General features: G+C 36.8%; 2 protein-coding genes across 2 annotated transcripts; both read left to right on the forward strand.

Moving 5' to 3' along the window:
- The first annotated feature begins 293 nt into the window (after positions 1 to 293).
- LOC133866877 (probable serine/threonine-protein kinase SIS8) lies at positions 294 to 14,115 on the forward strand. The gene is made up of 13 exons (XM_062303533.1): positions 294 to 979; positions 5,129 to 5,569; positions 5,805 to 5,908; positions 6,612 to 7,762; positions 9,386 to 9,426; positions 11,458 to 11,526; positions 11,645 to 11,745; positions 12,323 to 12,401; positions 12,490 to 12,588; positions 12,734 to 12,802; positions 12,935 to 12,984; positions 13,091 to 13,267; positions 13,655 to 14,115. Exons 1-13 carry the CDS (start codon positions 578 to 580, stop codon positions 13,734 to 13,736), a joined length of 2,865 nt encoding a protein of 954 aa, XP_062159517.1. The 5' UTR covers positions 294 to 577; the 3' UTR covers positions 13,737 to 14,115.
- A 1,262-nt stretch (positions 14,116 to 15,377) lies between these two features.
- Positions 15,378 to 21,649, forward strand: LOC133866878 (uncharacterized protein ycf36). The gene is made up of 4 exons (XM_062303534.1): positions 15,378 to 15,952; positions 16,288 to 16,316; positions 17,135 to 17,191; positions 21,305 to 21,649. Exons 1-4 carry the CDS (start codon positions 15,454 to 15,456, stop codon positions 21,512 to 21,514), a joined length of 795 nt encoding a protein of 264 aa, XP_062159518.1. The 5' UTR covers positions 15,378 to 15,453; the 3' UTR covers positions 21,515 to 21,649.
- Positions 21,650 to 23,032: the final 1,383 nt, after the last annotated feature.

Below are 23,032 nucleotides of genomic sequence, written 5' to 3' on the forward strand. Positions count from 1 at the left end.
TCAACTGATCATCTGTTTTACTTTAAAAAAACACGTCGTACGATCAAGCTGTGGAGATTAAATGAAGCAACGTGGATTATCCATCCGCTAACGCCTTTTTGACTTCTTTTTTTTTTTTTTTTTTAAAATTTTTTTTATTATTATGGATAAGTTAGAACAAAATACAGAGAATGATATAAAAAAAAAAAAATTAAAAAATTAAAAAAAAAATACAAGATCCAAAATAAATAAGAAAAAAATATGTAGCGCCAGGGGATCTTGGAAGGCGGAGAAAAATGGCTATTTGACTTTGAGTATTATACAGAACTGTGATTTATTTAGTTTTTATTTGCGATATTTTTAGGGGGGGTATACATTATACAGTGCATTGGAGGGAATGGGTGAGCGGTTAATTTAAGTCTTTCAAGTAGTGGTAGCTTGACGAAGAAGGGTGCGCAGGTTAAGCGAATCTGCTCTGTTCATAGTGGGCGTAGGTTAAGCTCAGTACAGACGGAGAGAGAGAGAGAGAGAGGGAGAAAAAAACCTTTATGCTTCTAGAGAGAGAGAGAGAGAGAGAGGGTTGTGCCTTAGATGATCGATGTCGAAAATGAAGCATCTACTCAGAAAGCTTCACATCGGTGGCGGACTCAATGAGCACCACAGATTCGGCGAGGCCCGACCCACAACAAACCCGAGTCCCAGTCCGAGTCCAAGCACGCCCGCTTCGTCTTCTTCGGCCTCTGGCTCCGCCACAATGGGTAGAATCGGGCCCTTCGAGTCGGCGGATGATCGGATGGCTGGGGATGGGTGCGTGGATTTCAATCTCTTGGAGGAGGAGTTTCAGATGCAGATGGCACTAGCAATAAGCGCGTCGGATCCAGACTCGCGCGAGGACCCCGAGACGGCTCAGATCAACGCTGCGAAGCGGATTAGCCTTGGGTGCGCCGCTCCCGTCCCGGACAGCCAAGCTGTCGTCAAGTTTCTGTCGCTTCGGTATTGGGTAGGCCGTGAAATCGATTCCCGAAATTCCACATTTCATCGTTCTTAATGCAATTGTGTGTGTGTGAATTGGAGCGAATTAGGTCTGTTTGTGAATTTGTGAATCTTGTTCTTCTCGTTAGGGGTGCTTTCTATTTAGGTTTGTGGTTGAATCATTTCTCTAATTATATGAAATGTGTAGGTTATATTACATCGTTTTAGGTTTTCTACTTTCGTGCGCTAGTGTTGGAATAGAGGGTTGGTTAATTGCTGATCGATTTGTTATTCTCAATTGGTATGACTTTTCTTTTATTTCATAATTTTGTTTTGCTAAGTGGTATTTGGGTGTATGTCATACGAGTTATCTACTATTTTTTTCATTTTGGATTGGGACTCTGAAGCATTGGTTGTAGAATGATGGTGCCATTCTTTAACTGTAAGTCTCATTTTCATGAGCAAGATTGATTTGCATTTTAAGTTGGATTGCCTCATCAATTTTTAGTACTAGAAGTTCCTCATCGATTGGTTTTCTTCCCCCCTGCCTTGTCGTTGCATATGTCTAGTCTGATGTATAATTCCTTTTTGTGTGGATTGTGGAGGAATTGGGATAAATAATTGAATGGCGAATCCTGTTGTTCTGTTTTTGCAGAATCTTTTATTTGCAGGTCAAGATTTAATGAATGGCGTATTTCCTTCTTTATGCTATGGATATCATTGATTTGCATTGCTGGTTTAAATTGTTTTGCAAGCTACAGTAATTTGGGTTATAATTTTTTTTTTTTTGATAAGTAGTAATTTGAGTTATATATTAATTGCTTGTTTCCTTGTATTTCATATTCAACCATGAAGCTGTTTCTTAATGTTGCTTATGGAAGTAATTATATAATTGATTACATAATGGTTGTTGGTTTTTATTTATTTATTTATTTATTATTATTGCAGTGCTATGATGCAAGAGGTGAAGCATGAGATATTGGTCCAGTTAATTTTATTTAGGTCCTATTAATTAATGGGGTTATTAATATTTAATTTTTGAGAGTCAAGGGTGTTTTTGTAATTCAATAAATAGATTTTTCCCCTTGATTATTTTGGGTAATTCAATAAATGGGCGTTGTCCTAGATTATGTTAGGTAAGTCAATGAATGGGTGTTGTCTTAAGGATTTAGTAGTGAGTCTATTTGAGTATGATTTGTACTTCAATAGAGGCAGATTCAGATGTAATAAAAAAATTTGATTCTTCTCTCCCTTTCTCCCCCCATCTCTCTTCCTCTTCTCTTACCTTCTTCTTTCTTTCTCTTCCCCCTTCCCTTTGCTTCTTCTCCCTCTCTTTGTCCTAATTTCATGGTGTATTTTTGTCATTATTGTTAAACATTGAATCGGCATCTTTTCTCCCCTTTTGTCTTCTTCTTCTTCTTCTATGGCTTCTTTGTCTCCTTCCCCCCTTCTCTTTCCTCTCTCCCCTCTATTTTCTTCTTGATTTCACTGTCTTCGGCATCAATTTTGGTATCGGAGCCTCTACGATTGTCTTCTATCAGCAGTCGCGTGATCTGATACACCCCAAGCTAGCTGCACCCCTGTACCACCTTTTTTTGTCAACCACACAAAGCGACACCATCGAAATCCAGTGTCTCCATCTCATGTTTCTATATTTGATCCATCCCCTCTTCCATCCCTGTTTTCGCCGTCCAAACACCCAACCCAAAACACCCACACAACTCACCACGCTAGAACCCACCACATCACCCCACCGTTGGCATCATCAAGAACAAAAAAAGAAAAGAAAAAGGGAGAACTTCACTTAACCCCTGATCTTTCATCATTTTTGCAACTAGGGTATCCATCTTTAAAAAGTGTCAATTTAGGGTATACTTCTTTCATTTTTTTCAATTTCAACCTTCGGTTAGAATTTTTATCAAAAAAAAAAAAAAAAAAAACCCTTCAGTTAGAATTTTCGGTTAAATTCTATCAAAATTTCCAAAATACCCATGTGTTTTTATTTTTTAAAAAATTTATAAAATTTTTCAAAGATTCAGGAATGGGTATTTTTACTAATTTCGTTAAATTCTGACAAATACCTAAATCCTTGCAATTTTTTTCTTTCTGAAAAAAATGAGGGGCATTTTGGGAGTTTTGGTAGGATTTAATGGAAAATTATAACGAAGGGTTGAAATTGAAAAAATTTGAAATATGGATACCTTAAATTGACACTTTTTAAAGATGGATACCCTAATTGCAAAAGTGATGAAAGATTGAAGTTTTCTCAAGAAATGAAAAGGATTGCCAAAACTCCATCCCCACAACATCTACCCATCAGAGCCAACCCAACCCAACCCAGAGCCACAATCCACCGCCGATAGTTTGCAATCCACCCCATTACCCACCCACCACCACTACCCATCATCTAAATCCACCACAACCCCAACGACCTAGATAGAGTCCTTTTGCACGGCCAAACACCAACATCCCACATGCTAGACCACCGAACCACCGTGCCTCACTTGTCGTTTCTTCTCCATCATCCCACAGCCCGGGTAACAGTGTTTTAGCCGCACCCACTTGTTGTCATGTCGTTACTGGTGCCGTTGATTTGCAGGACACAATGACCACGAGCGTTGTGGCCAGCGCACAACACCTTCTCCAAGCCCCGGTCCTTAATCATGTTGTCGCAGTGCAAGAGAACCAAATGGACGAATGTTGTTTGTGAAGTCTTGGTCTCAACACATAAAGAAGACATTTTCTGACCATATGTTTTCAACCTTTCAGCATTTCAAAACGCGAGTGTCGAGTTTTCTCCAACCAGGGGAGAATGATGCAAGGGGCGAAGCATGAAATATTGGTCCACTTGATTTTATTTAGGTCTTATTAATTAATGGGGTTATTAGTATTTGATTTTCTAGAGTCATGGGTGTTTTTGTAATTCAATAAATAGACGTTGCCCTAGATTATTTTTTGGGTAATTCAATAATTAGGCATTGCCTTGGATTATGTTAGGTAAGTCAATATATGGATGTTGCCCTAGGGTTAAGTTGTAAGTTTATTTAAGTATGATTTGAGGCAGAGTTGGATGGAAAAAAGAAGAAGTTGAAGAATTCATTCTCCTCTCTCTCTCTCTCTCTCTCTCTCTCCCCTCTCTCTTTCTCCCTTCTCTCATTTTGTATTCTCTTAGCTTCTCCTTTTCCCTCCCTTTTAGCTTCTTCTTTCTTTCTCCTCTCCCTTCCCCTAGCTTCTTCCCCTCTTTGTCCTAATTTCACCATGTATTTTTGTGATTATCGTTTGTCCTGCATCATGTTATGGTGTTATGTTTTGGGTTTGCTTTCTTGTATTTGAGGTATTGTTGCGTGGGTTTTGGGGGTATTGTTTGGGGGTTTTCTTCTTTGGGGTTTTTTTTTTGTATGAGGAGGGTTACTTTGTATTTTGGGTTTTATTGTATCATGGGAGGTTCTTTTGTATCTTGGGTGTTTGATGATGGGTTTCTTTTGAATCTTGGGTTTTATTGTTTTATGGGGAATTACTTTGTATCTTGGGGGTTGGATGGGGGGTTCTATTGGGTTTTATTTTATTATGGGGTTACTGTGTATCTTGGGTGTTTGTTGGAGGGTTTCTATTGTATCTTGGGTTTCATGTGGGTTTTGGGTGTTGTGGGTATGTAGTTTCTTATGGGTTTTTCATGTGGGCTAGCTGGGTTGCTCTTATGTATACTTCCTGTGTACTTAGGGGCGCCTTACGCTTTTTTAATGAAATTTTCTTACTTATCAAAAAAAAAATTGACGTTAACTGAAGCTTTTGATGAGATCATTGTTTTATTTTTCTAAATCCTTAACTTGATTGCTGAGAAATTGAGGAAAAGTAAACAAATAAAATTCCAGATTTTATTTTTTATTTTTTATTTTTATTGTTGTGGTTTCTTGCCAAAACTAAGCGAAATATCTTAATTACACCTATTCGAGTGGAGGTTTTGTTTTCTAGGAACGTGAATCATGAAAATCTCAGTTCCAAATTGAAAATGTCTTGAGCTGACTTCCCCATGAGATCAGATGGATCATATTCATTTGTATTTTCATTTCTTTAAGTTTTGTAACTAATTTCCAAGCTCTCCACGTGCAGATCCTTAACATTATTAACTGTGATGAGAGAGACATTTTTAATAAATTTCTATTTCTTTTGCATGCAGAGTTATAATGTTGTAAATTATCATGAAAAAGTGATGGATGGATTTTATGATGTATATGGCATTACCTCAAAGTTGGACACACAAGGGAAGATGCCTTTGTTGGTGGATCTTCAAGCAATATCCATTTCGGATAATGTTGACTATGAAGTTATTTTGGTAAACCGCTTGGCTGATCTTGAACTTCAAAAGCTTGAGAAGAAAGCATGTACCATATCCATGGAATGTCGAGTTTCTGAAGATGGTCTTATTTTAAGTGTCTTGATTCAGAAAATTGCTGATCTTGTTGTTGATAGAATGGGTGGTGTGGTACGTGATGCTGATGAAATGTTGAGAAGGTGGAGCGAGAGGAGTTATGAGTTACGGAATTCTCTGAACACTATTATTCTTCCCCTTGGATGTCTTGATATTGGACTTTCACGCCACAGGGCCTTGCTATTTAAGGTTAAACATTTTTTTACTTACCTTATATAAACTGAATTTTGAAGAAAATTATTTACCTTTTAACTTACCTATAAGGGATCTTTGTTGCTTAACTTTTATCAAAACTGCCATCGCCTTCTTTTTTTGGAAAAATGTTCCCTGTTCTGTTATTGTGATGATCACAAAATGTTTTCATCTTCTGATAAAAAATAAAAATATTGGCAAGAAGTTATTTATTTGATGCTTGTGGTGCTAGGTACTAGCTGATAGGATTAATCTTCCATGTATGCTGGTCAAAGGAAGCTACTACACTGGCACTGATGATGGAGCTGTGAACTTTATCAAAATGGATAATGGAAGGTGATAACCGCTAGCCATGTTTTTCAATGCTTCATTTTGAGGATTATGAAGTCAATTTTGTGATGTGGGCACTTTAGATTGGCATTTTACATATGTTATGCATGTTGGGTTTCTTTTTGTTGAGTTAATCCAATAACAGTGTCAAACTTGATCAAGTCATTTTACATATGTTATGCAGTTGGTTTTTTTTTTTTTTTTTTTGTTGAATTAAACTTGATCAAGTGAGTATTTCAGGATGGAAGTCCACGTTCAAAACAGAAAAAGAAGGGGTTAATGAAGCTGTACATGTATCCCTATACAATGCTAACATCTAGATTCTGGATAGCCTGTGCACCTTTTAGAATGCATCCTTCAAAATTAATATTAGTAACTAATGGGCATTATTTTTCGAGAAATTCCACGTACTGCAGTTCTCTTATATTACAAAGAATGAATAGTTATGTACATGGCATATGTACATTCATATATGAGTTGTATAAATTCACTGGAGTAATTTGTGTTCAGATTCTTAGCTCTTCTTCTGTGGTTGGATTTGAATTTTCCTTCACAGTTAAGGGCACTTGATTTCCAACGTCGTATGCTCTGTATTTTCCACTTTGCTCCTACCATTTCATGCAGATGTGCTGTCTAACTTACGAAAATGCAACAAGCTTCAAAGATTTAGGGAACAATTGACGAAGTTCATTATGTTGATTTGATGCAGTGAATATATTGTTGATCTCATGGGTGCTCCTGGCATCCTAATTCCTGCTGAAGTACCCAACAGTCAGCTCCCAAATTTTGGATTTGATATGAGGAGTTTTGTGGATGTCATTGGAACAACCACACACATGTCTTTTGCAGATGACAAAGGAACCAGAACATTGGCAGTACCACCTGATCTTGATAGAGTTCTTGAATTTGGCCGTTCAAAGTTGGACGAAGCTTCAGCTTTAGGCATCCAAACAGAAGAAAATCAAACTGAGAGATTCGAATATCAGTGGGACAAACTTCTTCCATCACTTCATAAATCTTGTGAAAGCTCATCTGGCACACATGGAAAAGCATCATCTGCACAGAAAAAGAAAGTTAAGGATGTTTCAAAGTATGTAATCAGTGCTGCAAAGAACCCAGAATTTGCTCAGAAACTACATGCTGTTTTGTTAGAGAGTGGTGCATCTCCTCCTCCAGATTTGTTTTCGGACATAAATCCACATGATCTTGGTGAACAGAAATTGCTTGAACCAAATGATATAGTAAATAGTAGAAGTATAGAAAATGAGGTTCAATGTGGTCCTGATAAGTTTTTGTCAAACCATGAGCAATCTCTTGTACCCTATTCTAGAGTAGAGCTTCTGAACAATGTTAATTGTGACAAGACACAACAACTGTCTGCAGAGTGGTTAGCCAAACAACATAAAGAATTGGAGACATGTACCATTACATCTGATGTTTCTTTTCCCTCTGAATGTACAACTCAGGGATTTGTGCTTATTGGTAGTGCAACTAATGAACCATTCCAGACTGATGCTATGGGTATGGTTACATTTAATCACCCTCAAATGGTTGCAAGACCTTTGCATGAGGGACAATTCCATGAATCTCTTTTGGACACTGCAGCTGACTCTTGCCAAAGACAACGTAATATTGCCTCAGTCAGTGATGATAAAGAGTGCTTTCAGGATAAGATTGGAAGAGTTTTTAATGACATTGAATTGAGCAAAGATTCTGCTGTAAAATTACTGGAAACGACCAACAATGGTCTCTGTGTTGTTTCTGATGCTAATAGTGAGGGTAGTAACCCAGTGCTGAGGGAGGTTGCAGAATGGGAAATTCGATGGGAGGATCTACAGATTGGTGAACGTATTGGTATTGGTAAGATTTTGTCTATCTGAATTTTTTCAGTATCATGGAAAGGAAAAAGGGTGAATGGGTAGTTTAGACGATGTATTGTCATGTTAGACCTTAAGTTTGGAAAGTCTGTTTTCTCACTTCTTCCATAAGGCCATATTACTGTTTTGTGTGTGATAAAGGTATATATGGGTTTATATATGTTCTCTTTCATTTTAGTCAGTACTGAAACTGATTGAATGTCTTAATTCTTTATCGGAGTTTTTTCTTCTTGAGTAATTATAACTCATCCTTATTCAAACATTTGATTAGAGGGCCAATTTTAGGAGAAAAGGGCAGACTTCTCTCCCTTGTCTGGATTCAAACTAAGACCATGCATATGGCTTGAGCAGATACCTTTTGCAAATTAGAGGATAGTTAATATCTGTTTAATCTAGTCTGTGATTAATATTGGCACTCATATCAAATTCAACTTTATACAATAGGTTAAGAGCAATGCATAGCTTGGATACAATTGGAACTGCTTGCGAGGGTGTTGCTTAGTTTCATGATCTTTTTCTTCTCCTGGATACTGCTCTTGTTCTGAAAGATCATCTTTTTTTTTTTTAAACCTCTCTAAGAGAATGTTAAGATCCTAGTCCTAAATACATATAGATACCTGTGTATGCTTTACACAACTTGGAATAACATGGTGGAAGTGGGTATCGTAACCTATAAGTTGTGTTAAATCAATTACTTGAGATTTGATGCCCATTTACATTGGGGCTGTGTTCAGATCTGATTGCACTAGTAATTGGTATCACATATATTCTTGTTAGCTGGTAAGTCACACGCACTGGGTGGGTATTGAACTGACAATGAAACCCTCCACCCCATATTTATAGGGGGAGAAGGTGCCATTTGAGTTGGAACTCATTAGCAAACTAAAAAACTGGATGATGATAATATTCTCAACCTTCTATAGCATATATCTCATAGTTCTTTGATAATTATACTGCTATGTTATTTTATGCATAAAAAAATGTTATCAATTTCTAGTTGGTTTAGTCCAGTGCTTCATCTAAAAGACACCAAGGTTTTTTGCAACCTTTCTTGCTGTGAGCTTGATCTCAAATTTGGCCTTGTAAAAGCTTTACAACTTAATTGAGTCTAGTGAAGCTGAGCTCAAGCTTTATTACATTTCATTGAGCCAGCTTGAGCCAGCTTGTTTGAGCCTTGAGTTGAGATTGAACTATGTTTCCATTGTCCAAGCCACATGGGGATAATGGGGACAAAGAGAATAAAAGGAAAGGGGCAAATCAATTAAGAAACTAATATTAATAGTTTCAATTCATGGCCCAACCTTTGAAGTTGAAAAAGAAAGAAAGAAGAAGAAAGTTTGGGAAGCATTTATGCTTTAATGCTACCGACCCTTCGGTGTACTAGTATGTAGCTACCCCCCATTATGAGAGGGTGTCTGATGGAGACTTTTTTTTTCTCCCACTTAAGTAGTTTTTGGGATGGTGTGATCCCCTATGGACTTGGCTTTGGTGTAGTTTACAAGAGAAAAGCATTAGCATTCAAGTATTTTTACTAATGCATAGATTCCATTTTTCTATCATGCTTTCGGGAGGACTTACTCGGACTTCTGTTTGATGTTTTTGGCAGGTTCATATGGTGAGGTTTATCGTGCAGATTGGAATGGCACTGTGAGTTATATTTTTTTAACTCGGTGATTATTTATCTTATCTTTGTCAGTAATTACTTTTAGGCAGTGCAAAGGGAAGGGAAACCTTTTTTTTTTTTTTTTTTTTTTTTTGTGGGGGTGGGGGTGTGGTTCTCTTGGCTTTTTGAATCTCTGTCTTAGAGCATTCCCAACAACTTCCCTATAGCCCATTCTCTTCCCATATATAGAAAATGTCAAAAAATTCACAAATAAACACTCACAGCAGATACTCTATCGATTCCCTAAGCATTAGGAATGCTACAGTTCTATTCAATGTGTAGGGAACCAAAAGAGCTTCCCTACTCATTATTTTAATATAAAACATTTCTCTCTTCTTTCTTATCTCTCATTTCTTTGCCATTCGTTGGGGATTGTGTTGAAATTTTGTGAAAAATGTGAGGCTGGGTAGGAACTTATATTTGTAAAAAAAGAATATTTAATTGATATAGAGAAAGATAAGGGATGCTATTGTGAAGTGTACTTGGATAGGGAAGCAAAAAGTAGTTGTGTAAACTAAATTTAGGGAAAACCGAAGGGAAAATGTTGGGAATGCTCTTAGTAGTCACGGTTTTCACCATTTTAAATTAAATATGTTTATAATTTGTTATTGAAAATATCGATGTTATTTTAATGTATTCCATCGTGATTCATATAGTGTCGTTAATATGGCTTATCTATTCGTAAACTTAAAACTATTATATCAATATGAAATTGATGTAGGACGGATTACAAGAACTGATGTAGCACGGCCCCAGGCGAGACAAAATAGCTCGGTCGCACCCCATTTGAATGGGAGAGCGACCGGAACCCTCAAGGAGAGGGGGCCGAATAGCCTGTTCGCACCCCGTTCGGACGGGAATGTGAACAAGCCTCTTGGAAGTTTAGCCCGAGGCGATCGGTTGCACTCCCATTCAAACAGGGGTGCGATCGAGACTCCTTGGAGACCTTGCCGAATCGACCGGATGCACTCCCGTCCGTTCGAACGGGAGTGCAACCGCGACAATCCTGATAGCGCCGTTTGAACAAATTTTCATTTGGTCTTTGACAATGGAAGTATACAAGGAAAGGATTCTTCAACAGACAAAAATCCTAACTCAATTTACATTTAGACCATCCACCCAAATTTTGTGCTAATTTCAAAATGATTTATTTCCTTAGATTATAGTTAAGGATTTTGGTTTATTTGTTAGCATTGACTTTCCTTATTTCCCTTAGTTTTCCAATTTTAGGAGATTTCCCCATCTTTAGGATGCTAGTATTTTTTAGGCTTTCTATAGTTGAGAAATTGCCATGTTTATATTAATTCTAGCAATTATTTACTATTACAACAAGAGTGCTGAATGTAACGGAAAAGCAGCTTTGAGAATGAATTAATGAAATATTATTGAAATTTTTGGTTTGTTGGTGTTTCTAAGATAAATTATAGCTTGTTAATTTATGGAATTGAAGTAGTCGAACTTCTTTTCCTTTATCAAACGCTTGCGCTACGTTCACTTCTCATATTCATATGTAGTGTTCATCTGTTTCTAACTTATATGACACATACATTAGGGTGGATCAGGTTGTATAGTGTGGCTTTTTACTTGATTATGAGTAATCAATTAGCATTTGTTTTGTCAATATACAGCCGTGCCTCTCTCCCAACTAAAATTTTTTCCCGTTTGGCCACTGCTTTTAGGACATATAGAAATGCTTAAAATTTAATCTTCTAATGGACTTACTTGATGACTGCAAAATGGTAATATATGCAACAGTTCCTGAAATTCTGTTAATGCTTAATATTTCATACATTTTTTCAATAGTGGTAAGCAGTTCAACAAGTCTATCAAAATCTTGTGACTGCTTCAGCATCGTTGTAAAGACATGCTTTTAATAATTTAGTATTATTAAAACTATTGTTCTGTCAATTGGTCATGGTAAAGGACTTTTTGTGGTGATTCTGGTGTATGAATTTAGTTGATCCATTTTAAGACTGTTTATTTGTCTTTGTTGATGTTATGCGAATGGTTTTCAGGAAGTTGCTGTCAAGAAGTTTCTAGACCAAGATTTATCTGGTGATGCGTTGGCTCAGGTTAAATGTGAAGTAAGTAGGAGACGTTTAACTTTAAATCACGTAGTGTTGTCTTACAATGATCCAAATATTTAATCTATTTTATTTTCTCTATATTACTGAAGAAATTCCTGCTTGTTGCCTTATGCAGGTTGAAATCATGCTAAGGCTGAGACATCCTAATGTTGTCCTTTTCATGGGAGCAGTTACTCACCCCCCACATTTTTCTATACTCACAGAGTTTCTTCCCAGGTTCATTTCTTTTATATACTCCACATCTGTCAAGTTGTTGTTAAATGGTAAATATATTTAATTGACCTACCCTTGTGATATAAATCCAATTTACCAGTAGACTTGATACAAGTAAATTCCTTGAGGGTGTGCTTCTATTGGGTTCCCTTATTTAGAGGGTTATTTGTGTTTTTTAGAGTTTATCTCAGTTTTCTTCATTTTAAATGGTAAATCACAGAAAATGTTAGTGCATCATACGCAAGTGTGATTGCATATCTATTTATGCGTTTGTGAGTCTGTACATTTTGTTTCATTAACTGAAAGTGCATGCATGTCTGTGTATAGGTGCATGCCAATATATTGCACCAACTGTAAATTAAGTTCAAAGCCCATAGATGACTTTTCCACCATGCATGCCAATTTTAAAGGCAAGATGTGATTGTCGACATGAATTGTGGTCTGCTATATACATTCTGAGCTCACATCATTGTCAGTTTTTGTTCAAGAAAGAATTTGACATAAATAGGGTTTTGTCACAAACCCCATTACTAAGTTTGTTCTACTGTTGTCTTGTCCCTAAACACTCTTTGGTATGTAGGGGGAGTTTGTATAGAATACTGCATCGTCCCAATCCTCCAATTGATGAAAAGAGGCGAATGCGGATGGCGCATGATGTGGTATAAGTTGGATTATCTCTTTTTCTTTTCATTTCCCATATTTGGTTTACTTCTGTTTTCTTGAGCAAAGCTCCCTGATTGTTTGCAGGCCAAGGGAATGAACTACTTGCACACAAGCCATCCTCCCATTGTGCATCGAGATCTGAAGTCTCCAAATCTCCTTGTTGATAAAAACTGGGTTGTTAAGGTCTGCTCAAACCAAGTTCTGGCACTCAAAGAGCAATTCCCTGACTATGCTCATTGTTTCATTCATTAAATAGAGGGACTGTCGCACTGTTTGATGAGAGAAGTCAATTGAATTTTTTGTTTTAATATCTTGTTTCTCTCTGCAGGTCTGTGATTTCGGTTTGTCACGCATGAAGCACCACACTTTTCTGTCTTCTAAGTCTACTGCTGGAACGGTAATACTTGTTAACTGTGGAACCTTCCTGTGATGTCCCTTCTGTAGCACTTTCTTTCATGGTTTTTCCTCAATCACACACCTTGGTGCTTGATAAAATCGTATGATAATAAAAGCTGCTGTCATACTGCAGCCTGAATGGATGGCACCAGAAGTTCTAAGGAATGAACGAGCCAATGAGAAGTAAGTTAATAAGTGTGTGCTAGTAATCTGTTTAATTCATGGTGGCTGGCAGGTGCAATTTTCAATCCTGTATGTATCTAACATAATCAGGGTATCTTGTTTGCAGGTGTGATGTGTATAGCTTTGGTGTGATATTATGGGAGTTATCTACTTTAGGTATCCCATGGAAAGGTTTGAACCCAATGCAGGTTGTTGGAGCTGTTGGGTTCCAGAATAAGCGTCTTGAAATTCCAGATGAGGTTGATCCAGCAGTTGCACAGATAATACATGATTGCTGGCAAACGTAAGTTTTAAACCTGCCTATCCTTATTGATACTTGGTGTGATGTATCAGATGCATCTTTTATAGGCATTGGGCACTGACAGATTCCATTTTAAGCATCCAGATCCATCCTGATCAAGTATTGAATCAAATTCTGAATTAATAATAATTTTTCATCAAAATCCTTTGAATTATTTTTAGTATGGGCTCGAAATGCTTAAATGTGACTAAATTGAAAAGAAAATGTTAAAGTTGTTTATATTCAAACTGAAAATCTTGGACATAAGGTTGATTATAAAAGTTTTACCCTACTCTTGTAATAGCAACAACTATAAATACAAGAATACATCGACCTTTATTTATCCTGCTTATAAACCTTAATCCCTTTAATATGTTTACTATTTTGTAGGGACCCACAACTACGGCCCTCTTTTTCACAGCTTATGTCTCGTCTTCGTCATCTTCAACGTCTAGTTGTTTCTACAAATTAATTGACACAGTGAGCAGATCGGCACCATTGTAATAATAGTTCATCGGCTCAAAGAGCCAGAACAGGAGTTTTTCTGTGCAAAGGAAGTTGCTGGATTGGGAAGTGTTAGTTCATTCAAAGTGGGGGCTCAGCACAACCCAGTAAGAACAATTTGGCGGTCCTCCTAACTGAATAGCTGCAAAAGTGCAGTGGAGGATACCCTTGAATTTAGAAGTGTAAGTAGTATCATTCTAAATGTAAGAAAGTCCCAGGAGAAAAGAAGGGGGAAAAAGAAAGGAAAAAGAAAAAGGAAAATAATATGTTCAAACTATGTATTCGTGGAGATCATGTTTGGTGAATTGTATACATTTGATCTCTGCAGAATATTGTGAAAAAAAAAAAAAAAAAAAAAAAAAAAACACCAAAATAGAAAAAAAAAAAAAAAATTGTTGGCATAAGATGTGTTCTTTATATTCTGCATATTTGAAGCTTGATTTTGGAATAATAAACGCATATCTCAAATGTTTCACGTGGTGTAAGAGTTGTTATGTGGCTAATCTAAGATCACAAACTATCGTTACAGCGTGGAAGAGTCAATCAAACTAATATGGAGCAAGTCAATGGGGATCTATGTGTGGAATGGTTGTCGCATCTAGTTGTGTAAGATCAATACATTGCCGGTTGAGAAATGATTCAACCTCTTTTAGTCTTTTCGGCTTTTCTTTCGTCCTCTCAGTTTTTAAAATTACCATTGATTTGTGGGGTTCATGTATAGGATTCATATGACCTCATAAGCTAATGATGATTTTGAAAAGTAGAAGGATAAGAGGACCAGAGAAAGATATATGTATAACTAATTAACGCATCGTGCAACAAGATAGGCTGGATAGCATTAAATTACCTTTGGAGTTTGTTAAGACTGTTATCTATTGATGTTGTTCTTGTATTAATCCTACAAATTAGAATTGTTAATATAATCTAGTTGTATAAGAATTATAACATGGCTTACCAAAAGGGGGGGGGGGGGGGGGGGGGGTGCACTTGTAGCTCTTATCATCAGCAGTAGAATAGGTAATTCAGATTCAAAACACTTAAAAATATTTATTAGATACAAACGGCTCTAAGAAAAAGAAAACAGGAAAAACCCAGGTTCAAAAGAAGTTGAAAGTCTAGCCGCCCAAAACATTTTCAAATGATTCTAGCCCTTCTTCTGCCTTTTTGACTTGGCGTCCTCTAATAAGAAAATATCAGTGATATTTTTGACATTTTGGCATAGATGGAAACCCATTCAACTTCGGATAGGGATTTACAGCAAATACAATTACTTGTTTTGTTAGTAATTTGAACAAACATTCTATATGAGATTTATTTGTCCAAATAAATCTCATATTTGGACAGATAGGTCTCATATTGAGTCTTTCACATTACTTACTCAAATTACTAACAAAATTCAGACAAATAATTAATGTCGAATCAATCCTTCATCTTCCCACACTTGCATATTCCCACTCTTTCATTACTCGCCTTGAATCTCACCTTCTATCACAATCCTAGAACAATCCACAACTTATGGCACATCAAGGAAAACAGACCTCAGACCCACCATGTGGTAACCTTAATTAAATTAAACAGTAAAAGAATCAATTAAAAAAATCAAACTAAAAAGGAAAGTCTTTCATTTGGATGGAGCAAGTGACCGAGTGAGCAAACAGAAACAAAAAAAACCCAAGGCTATAGGCATGGCCACAGCCCTTCACCCATCACCAAAACCACCCCAACTAGGCCTCTTCTTTCCCTCCACAACCAACTTCCTTTCACCCATCCTTCCAAGTCTCCACCACCGCCACCACCGCAGCTGCAAAAGCTCAATTCCAAAGATACCCCTCTCATCATCCTTCAGAAATGGAAGCAACACCCCATCAGAAACAGGGTGCCCTGTTCCGCAAGACCAACAGCCCATAAACGAGTACCAGAGCCTCTCGACATCCTTCCCCTTCTCATGGGCCGCCGGTGACTTCGTCGAATACGGCTCCAGATTGTTCGTCACTGGCGCTTCTTTTGCGCTCTTTATCGGCCTCCCCGTGGCCTGGTTCGGCGCCCTGGGGCCCGACCAAGAGCCATTTAAGCGGATTATCTGCTCTGTTTCAAGTGGGGTTTTTGTGGTGACTCTTGCCGTTGTGAGGATGTACCTGGGTTGGGCTTATGTGGGGAACCGACTGCTTAGTGCCACAGTTGAATGTAAATGCTCTGGTTTATTATTTGTGCTATGTTATGTTGTTTTAACTTCATTTGATTGGTTGCTACGAAAGTTGAGGAAAAGTGAAGAGCTTGAAATTCTTAATTTTGGATTTCCTTTTTTGTTTTAAACTTTTTAAGACTGACGCTCTTCAAGTTGGGAAGTTTGTTAGTTATGATGTATTGTTGAGGTGTTGAGTTTTACTTAGAATAGTCGCTAAGAGTTACAATTTTAGTTTGTCTTCTTTCTTACATTTCCTCAGTAACCAACAGGAGATTAGTACTTTGTCATTTTTCTGTGTAATTGATGGATTAGTTTTCTCCCTCTCCTTTTGCAGATGAAGAGACAGGCTGGTATGATGGCCAGGTAGGCAGAATTCTAGTTTTCTTTTGGCTTAATTCGATGCAGTTTCTGCCTCTCTTTTTTTTTTTTGGGGGGGGGGGGGGGGGGGTTGGCGGTGAGGGCTGAGAAAGAGATAATTGAAACATGTATCTTGCACATCTTATGACAACATTATTAATTGGCCAGTTTGCTTTATAAGCATGGAGTTTCGATATGGGTAGTACTAATCGAGCATGCAGCAATAATTTGAAATATACAAATTTAAATATTTGAAGTGAATGTCCATTTTTTTTCCTCACTTAATGTTACTGCAAAGAAATTTGGTATCCATTCAGCATAGCACCAACCTGTAATTCAGATATCTATGGAGAAACTATAGTGACTTCATTGTAAGCTTAGTTATTATGACCGAATTTATGAAGAAATTGGTAATAATGTGGATAATTTTCACAAATGAACATTCAGTTGAGGGAAATCCAAAGCTTGTCAAGCATCAGGTTTCATTTCAAAACCTTTCATTATTTACTGAGAATCTGATGGATATTGGCAATATATTTCAATTGATGAAATTATGCAATAAAGTTTGGTCACCTATGCAGCTATGTTCTTTGTTAGCGTTACATCCAACATGGGAGTTTGTTACAGTAAGAGTGGCAGAAAGTTGTATGGTTCATAATGCAAATCTAGTGAATATTTACTGTGTCATTTGTTTCAGATAATATTCATTGATGCCGACTTTAGGACATTTTTTATATTCTCCTAGGGCTAGGAATGAAAGTTATTTGTGTCAAGTTAACACGTTGCTTATGCATTGTGAAGCCTGAATTGACTTTCCTCAACAGATATGGGTGAAAACTGCTGAAGTTTTGGCACGCGACAGGCTCCTTGGTTCATTTTCTGTAAGTTAATCATTTCATTGAAGTTGTTTTGATATAGTAAGATGACTTCTAGTGAGCACTACATTTGTGTCTAATGGCTGAAATCAATGTATTTCTATTGGGAAATTTAAGGGAGTGACTGTTGGCGCTCTGCCAACTAGCTAATGGTGCTTGCCTTCTTAGGAGTTATAGAAGTTTCTAAACTAAAAGTGAGAGAACTTACGTTCAATGGTGAACAAATTTGTTTTGAGGTTTTCTAGTTGAAACCTTATTGGTTGATACTTTAGACTGATGGAGCACATTGGTTCATTCCAATCTTGGGTTATGTCTATGGCATGTAAAACTGTGGTGTGTTGCTCACCTTAGACATGTTGAGTTATTCTCATGAGTGAAAAGCCATCTTAAAGTTCTTGATGGAGATGGAACGTCCATGTACCATGTCAGGATTTATGTTTTCCACAAAAGAGAGAGGCTCAGGATCTGTATATTTTTGGCCTTCAAAATCCATTGATATAAGTAGGAACAAGTACAATATTTTGCAATATGGAAACCTCATTGTAAGACAACTCATAGGGACATCTCACCACCTTTTAGAATAGGGATACCTCATCCATATTCTAGAATAGGGGAGCTCATCACTCCAACACTCCTCTAACTTCTTTGAGCATATATATCATATAAGTTCAGCTTAAGACAAATGAACTCTAATTGATTACAATACAAAGCAAGTTGGTCTTCAGGATGAAAAATCACCAAACTGACCGACAAACAAACAGAACTGACTGAAATACCATGAAACCAGCTGAAAAACGAATTGAATTGGCTGAAACACCATTGAACTAGCCAAAAATGGATTGAACCAACCACAAACGTACTGAATTGGCCGAAAAACCACAAAATTGGCCGGGCCAATTGGATTGAATGCCTCTCTTTATGAGGGTTCTTCTCTTATATAGAAAATAACATGAGAATTACAATGCTGAATATCAGCAATTACATGATTCTAGGAAACTAAATAAGGCAAGTATAATAAACCTATAATTACAGAATATCTACAGCTATAATTAAGGCTAAATATGTGCTGAATCTAATCAAATATATGCCTAACTAACAGGCCGAAAGGCCGTTTGAACTAGCCACAACAATACTAAACCGGCCGAAAACACGACAAAACTGGCCGAAACTGCAATGTACCGGTTGAAAACCCATCTGAACCAGCTGAAATCAGCCTGTATTAGCGAAAACACCACTGAAACAGACTGAAAAAGAATAGAACCAGTCGAAACTGATCAAAACTCTTCAGTTGACACCGAAACCGGCCGGAATCGCGTCGGCAAACACCAAAACTAGCCGAATTCTTCACTGGAAAACACCATACCGGCCAATACTTGCCGGAATTTTTCTGGGTAACATCGACATGGACAGATCTTCACCAGAGAACATCACACTTGGTTGGAACATGTCGGAAAACTCCAACACCGGCTAAAACTCGCTAGAAAGCACCAACATGGGCGACAACTCACTGAAAAACGCCAAGATCAGCTGAGACACACCAGAAAGAGAAATGTTAAAGGTACTAAATTTTTTACCAAGAGATGAATACTAAAATGATGTGGAGCTTATTCATTAGTACCCGTAGCAATTCTTTTTAATAATTGTTTCGATCATCTCCAATGAATAAGCTCCACATCATTTTAGTATCCATCTCTTAGTAAAAGATTTAGTACTTCTAGCATTTCTACACTAAAAAACACCTACACCAACCGAAACACGATCCGGGTTGAGTCAGATTCTGATTGATCTAGTTAGAATTTGGGTTGACCTAATTTTATGAACAAACCTGGTTATGGACCAAGTCCGAGTTGATGTGATTGGATTGTGCTGGACTTAAGCCGGATCCGTTATGATGGATCGGGCCTTGCACTTAGGCAAGGCTCGAACTTGGGCTAGACATGAACTTGAGCTGGATCTGGGTTGGTCTAGACTCGACCCAAGATAAAACTGGAATAACGTTATGTTGGATAAGGGATTAAACCAAACTGGGATATTTTTATCCTAGATAGGGACAATGTTCACTCACAACCAAAAGTCAATTTCTTTTTCGACGCTAGCCAGAGATTCGCCGGTTACAACCAGACTTTGCTAATGACCAACACAAAAACGAGAACAATGACAATCAAGGACTAAAATGACGTCAACAAACCACCACCACAACAACGACCACCATCACAGACGCATTAATAGACGCTCACCTTCAGCACCACTACAGATTGGTTTGCCGCCTCTCACACTACTGCTAACCACAACCAAACAACACAACATACGCTGGCAACCAAAATGCACAACCACTAACTACTACAACCATCGAAGAAACTACTAACCATCTCTTCTTTGACATCCCAAAAAGTTAGTTCCACATTAGGATGATGAATTGCCAACATGGAGTGGGTGGATTATAAAGGTATTCATGGGTATTAAGTCCCATATCGATTCCATATTAGGTGAAATTAAGGTTTATAAGCAATTCTAGGGAGCTTCAATTATAACTTAAACTAGTCATTTTAAAGTGATTGCGTAGATGTGGCTAGCGCTTTCTCTGTATAGTTACAAATGGTATTAGAGTAAAACCTAGTAACACCATGTGGCAATAAGGCACTGCATAGCGTGGGCTTTGGCGAGGACGTTAGGGATTTGAGTGAGAGAGATTGTGACACCCCTGAATATTAGTCTCACATTGGGAAGATGAATTGTCCACATGGAGTGGGTGGATTATAAGTGCTCCTGGATGCTAAGTTTCATATTGGCTCTTTTTTAGGAGAGATTGGGTTTTATATGCGATTCTAAGGAGCTTCAATTGTAAATTCAACTAGTATTTTTGGAGTAATAGTACAGATGTAGCTAACAATTTCCTTGAATCGTTACATCTACGAACGTTGTCGACTACCACAAACAACAGTATAGACAACAAAAACAATTGAAAATTTCCGCACACAACACATGTCTACAAAGATAACTATAAGTTACCACCACAAATGCCAAAAAAAATCAACAAATCCATGATGACGCTGGACAGACATGACCACCTCGCTTATGAGGTCGATGGTGAGGGCATCTCATCTTTTACAATGATGCCGGATTGTCGCAAAATGGGAGAAAAACAAAGAAGTTAAAGCCCAAAACAGGATGGACTAAACAGTAATTTACACCTTAGAACCTTGCTCTTATACCTTGTCAAGATTAGTGTTTTTCACAAAAGAGAGAGGCTCATGATCTATGTATTTTTGGTCCTCATAATCTATTGATATATCTAGGAACAAATAGAAATATTTTAGAATATAGACACATCACTATATGATAACTCATAAGGACACCTCATCCATCTTCTAGAATAGGGGTACCTTGTACCTCATTACTCTTAACATATCCGAATTTTGCTGACTCTTTTCATCTAGTGTAGCTAATAGGCAGTGCTAAATGGAAGAGCCATTGCCATGCCCTGAAGATTTTTTGAAGTCTGCAAATGTGATTTCATATTCAAAAGTTTTTTCTTTATTTACTTTTTCAACTGTTGGTATTTTGGTATGGACTTGGTGGTGTTAGAGGATTTAGGACCTATTTTTGGGATAGGTTAGGGTAAGCAACGCAGTAAAGAGTGGTTACTCTGAGGGAGTCGTGGCCCCCTAATTTTCATACGAGATGATAATATATTTTTTGAATGAAATATTGTCTGATGATATTATTCAAGAAACCTAGGATTTTATAGAGAAACCCTTACAAAATGGTAAATGCTTACATGGAAAGTATCCCTACAAATCACCTTGCCGAAAAGGAAATAATTGAAATACTATTACTCTAAATATCTTGTAAGAGATATTATTTTATTTGTGCCTAATATAGGTTGATAACACATTTAACTCTATAAAGCTACTCAGAGGCATTAAAAAATGTCCGACCTTCAAGATGGTGGCATAAAACTTGCAAGTGTTGAAAGTTATTTTTCCTTGAAGTTGCTTCCTTTGGCACCTGAGATCTTTTTGGACGATTTAATAGGCAAAAAATTTTGGAGATATATATCAAACACAAAGCTTCATCTTTGGGTAAACTCAAACTCAGGTTTCTTATGTTCTCCAACAGGTCAAGCCTGTGCTGAGCAGATTAAAGGTTACTCTTGTGATTCTTGCTGCGTCATTATATGCATGTGTTCTTCTCCTCACTAACGTTGATGGAGGCCAAAAGGTGTCCAATTTCACATCAGAAAATGGAGTAATACCTGGAGTTTACAATGATGAGTCTGCAAGAGCATTCGAGCCAGACGCATTCTGTGGTGAACCTGGTCTTCCCTAAAAGTCAGCCATGAAGCTGTTTTCAATTACTATATAATAAATATATTATTTAGTGTATAGGCAGAAGCATGCCTTCAAATCCCATACTGTACAGTTCTTCATATTGCTATATATATATATATATATATATATATATATATATATATATATATATATATATATGCGTTCTCTTGTAATTACTGTGAAAGCAAAACTGAATAGATTATGCGTCGCCTGGAGCTATATCCAGTATAACATTTTGAGAGATTGCGATTTTAAAAGAGACATTTTGCTAGCTACATGAACCATAAAGTTCAAACAATTCAGTTTTACTCTTTAATCTCCTTTTTAGTTAGAAACGGTCCTAACTAATTGCTTTTCCGGACTTTTGTCTTGTTTTCTTTTCTAAAAAGCTTAGGGTTAAACTCTTTTTTTTTTTTTTGTTTTTTTGGAAAAAAAAGATTTTATTTTATTTAAAATTTTGTTTTACAAAAACGTCTTTTGTTTCCCTTAATTTATTTTAAAACCTCTTTTTGGACAAAAATCACTTTGGGTTTGGAAAAGAATAAATATTCTTTTCGGATTTTTTCAAAAAACCCGCCCACCCACAAAAAACCCGGATTTTGACCTGAATTCTATTCCAATTCAAAGCTGACAATCTGATTAATGACTGGGACCCACGCGCAGGACAAGTTGTCTCAAAAAAACGCATGGGTTCCACATTTAAATAATAAAATAATTCAAATTTCAATCAACAAAAAAAAATTTAAAAAAAAAACAATTGGTGGCTGCCGGTTGGCAGCCACCCCTTGGGGGTGGCCGCGCGGCCTCCCCACCCCCATTTCCAAGGGGTGGCTACCAACCAGCAGCCACCCCTTTCATCCATTTTTTTTTTCTTTTAAATTTAAATTTTAAATTTTTTTTTTAAAAAAAGTTATTTATTTATTTTTTAATTAAACAACCAATATATAATAAATTATTATTATTTAAATTATTATTTCACACAACTTTTCACAATACTAATCATTATACACAATTTTTTAAACTTCCAATCATTTCTTACCATTAAAAAATAATATTTTTCAATCTTAAAATTCAACATCCAAACACATTTTTTTACCTCAAAATTTGTAAATAGAATTAGAATTCAATTCTAATTCTAAAAATTCAATACCCAAACAAACCATTATGTTCTATTTTTTGCTTTAGGAAAATTCTAAAAATTTCTAATTAACTTCTGAATTTTTTATTTCTTGGGGAATGGTCCAGAATAGTCCAATGGGACCTTTTCTAACTAATACACTAGTGCTAAGGACCAAAAATACTTTAAATGGACCAAAAACATTAAAAGACATTCTAACTAATTTTGGGCTTAATTACCTAAAACAATTCTTAAGCCCAAGACTTAATTAAAATGGATTAAATGCACTTTTAAGCATCTTTTACACATTTTTCTAAGAATCTATCATGCCATCAAATCCTTTGAAATTCTTGTAAAAACAATGGAATTCTTTAACTAGTTTAATTGAAATTTGCATAG

Source organism: Alnus glutinosa, chromosome 4, assembly GCF_958979055.1.
Source record: "Alnus glutinosa chromosome 4, dhAlnGlut1.1, whole genome shotgun sequence".
In the NCBI taxonomy this organism is placed as follows: Eukaryota; Viridiplantae; Streptophyta; class Magnoliopsida; order Fagales; family Betulaceae; genus Alnus; species Alnus glutinosa.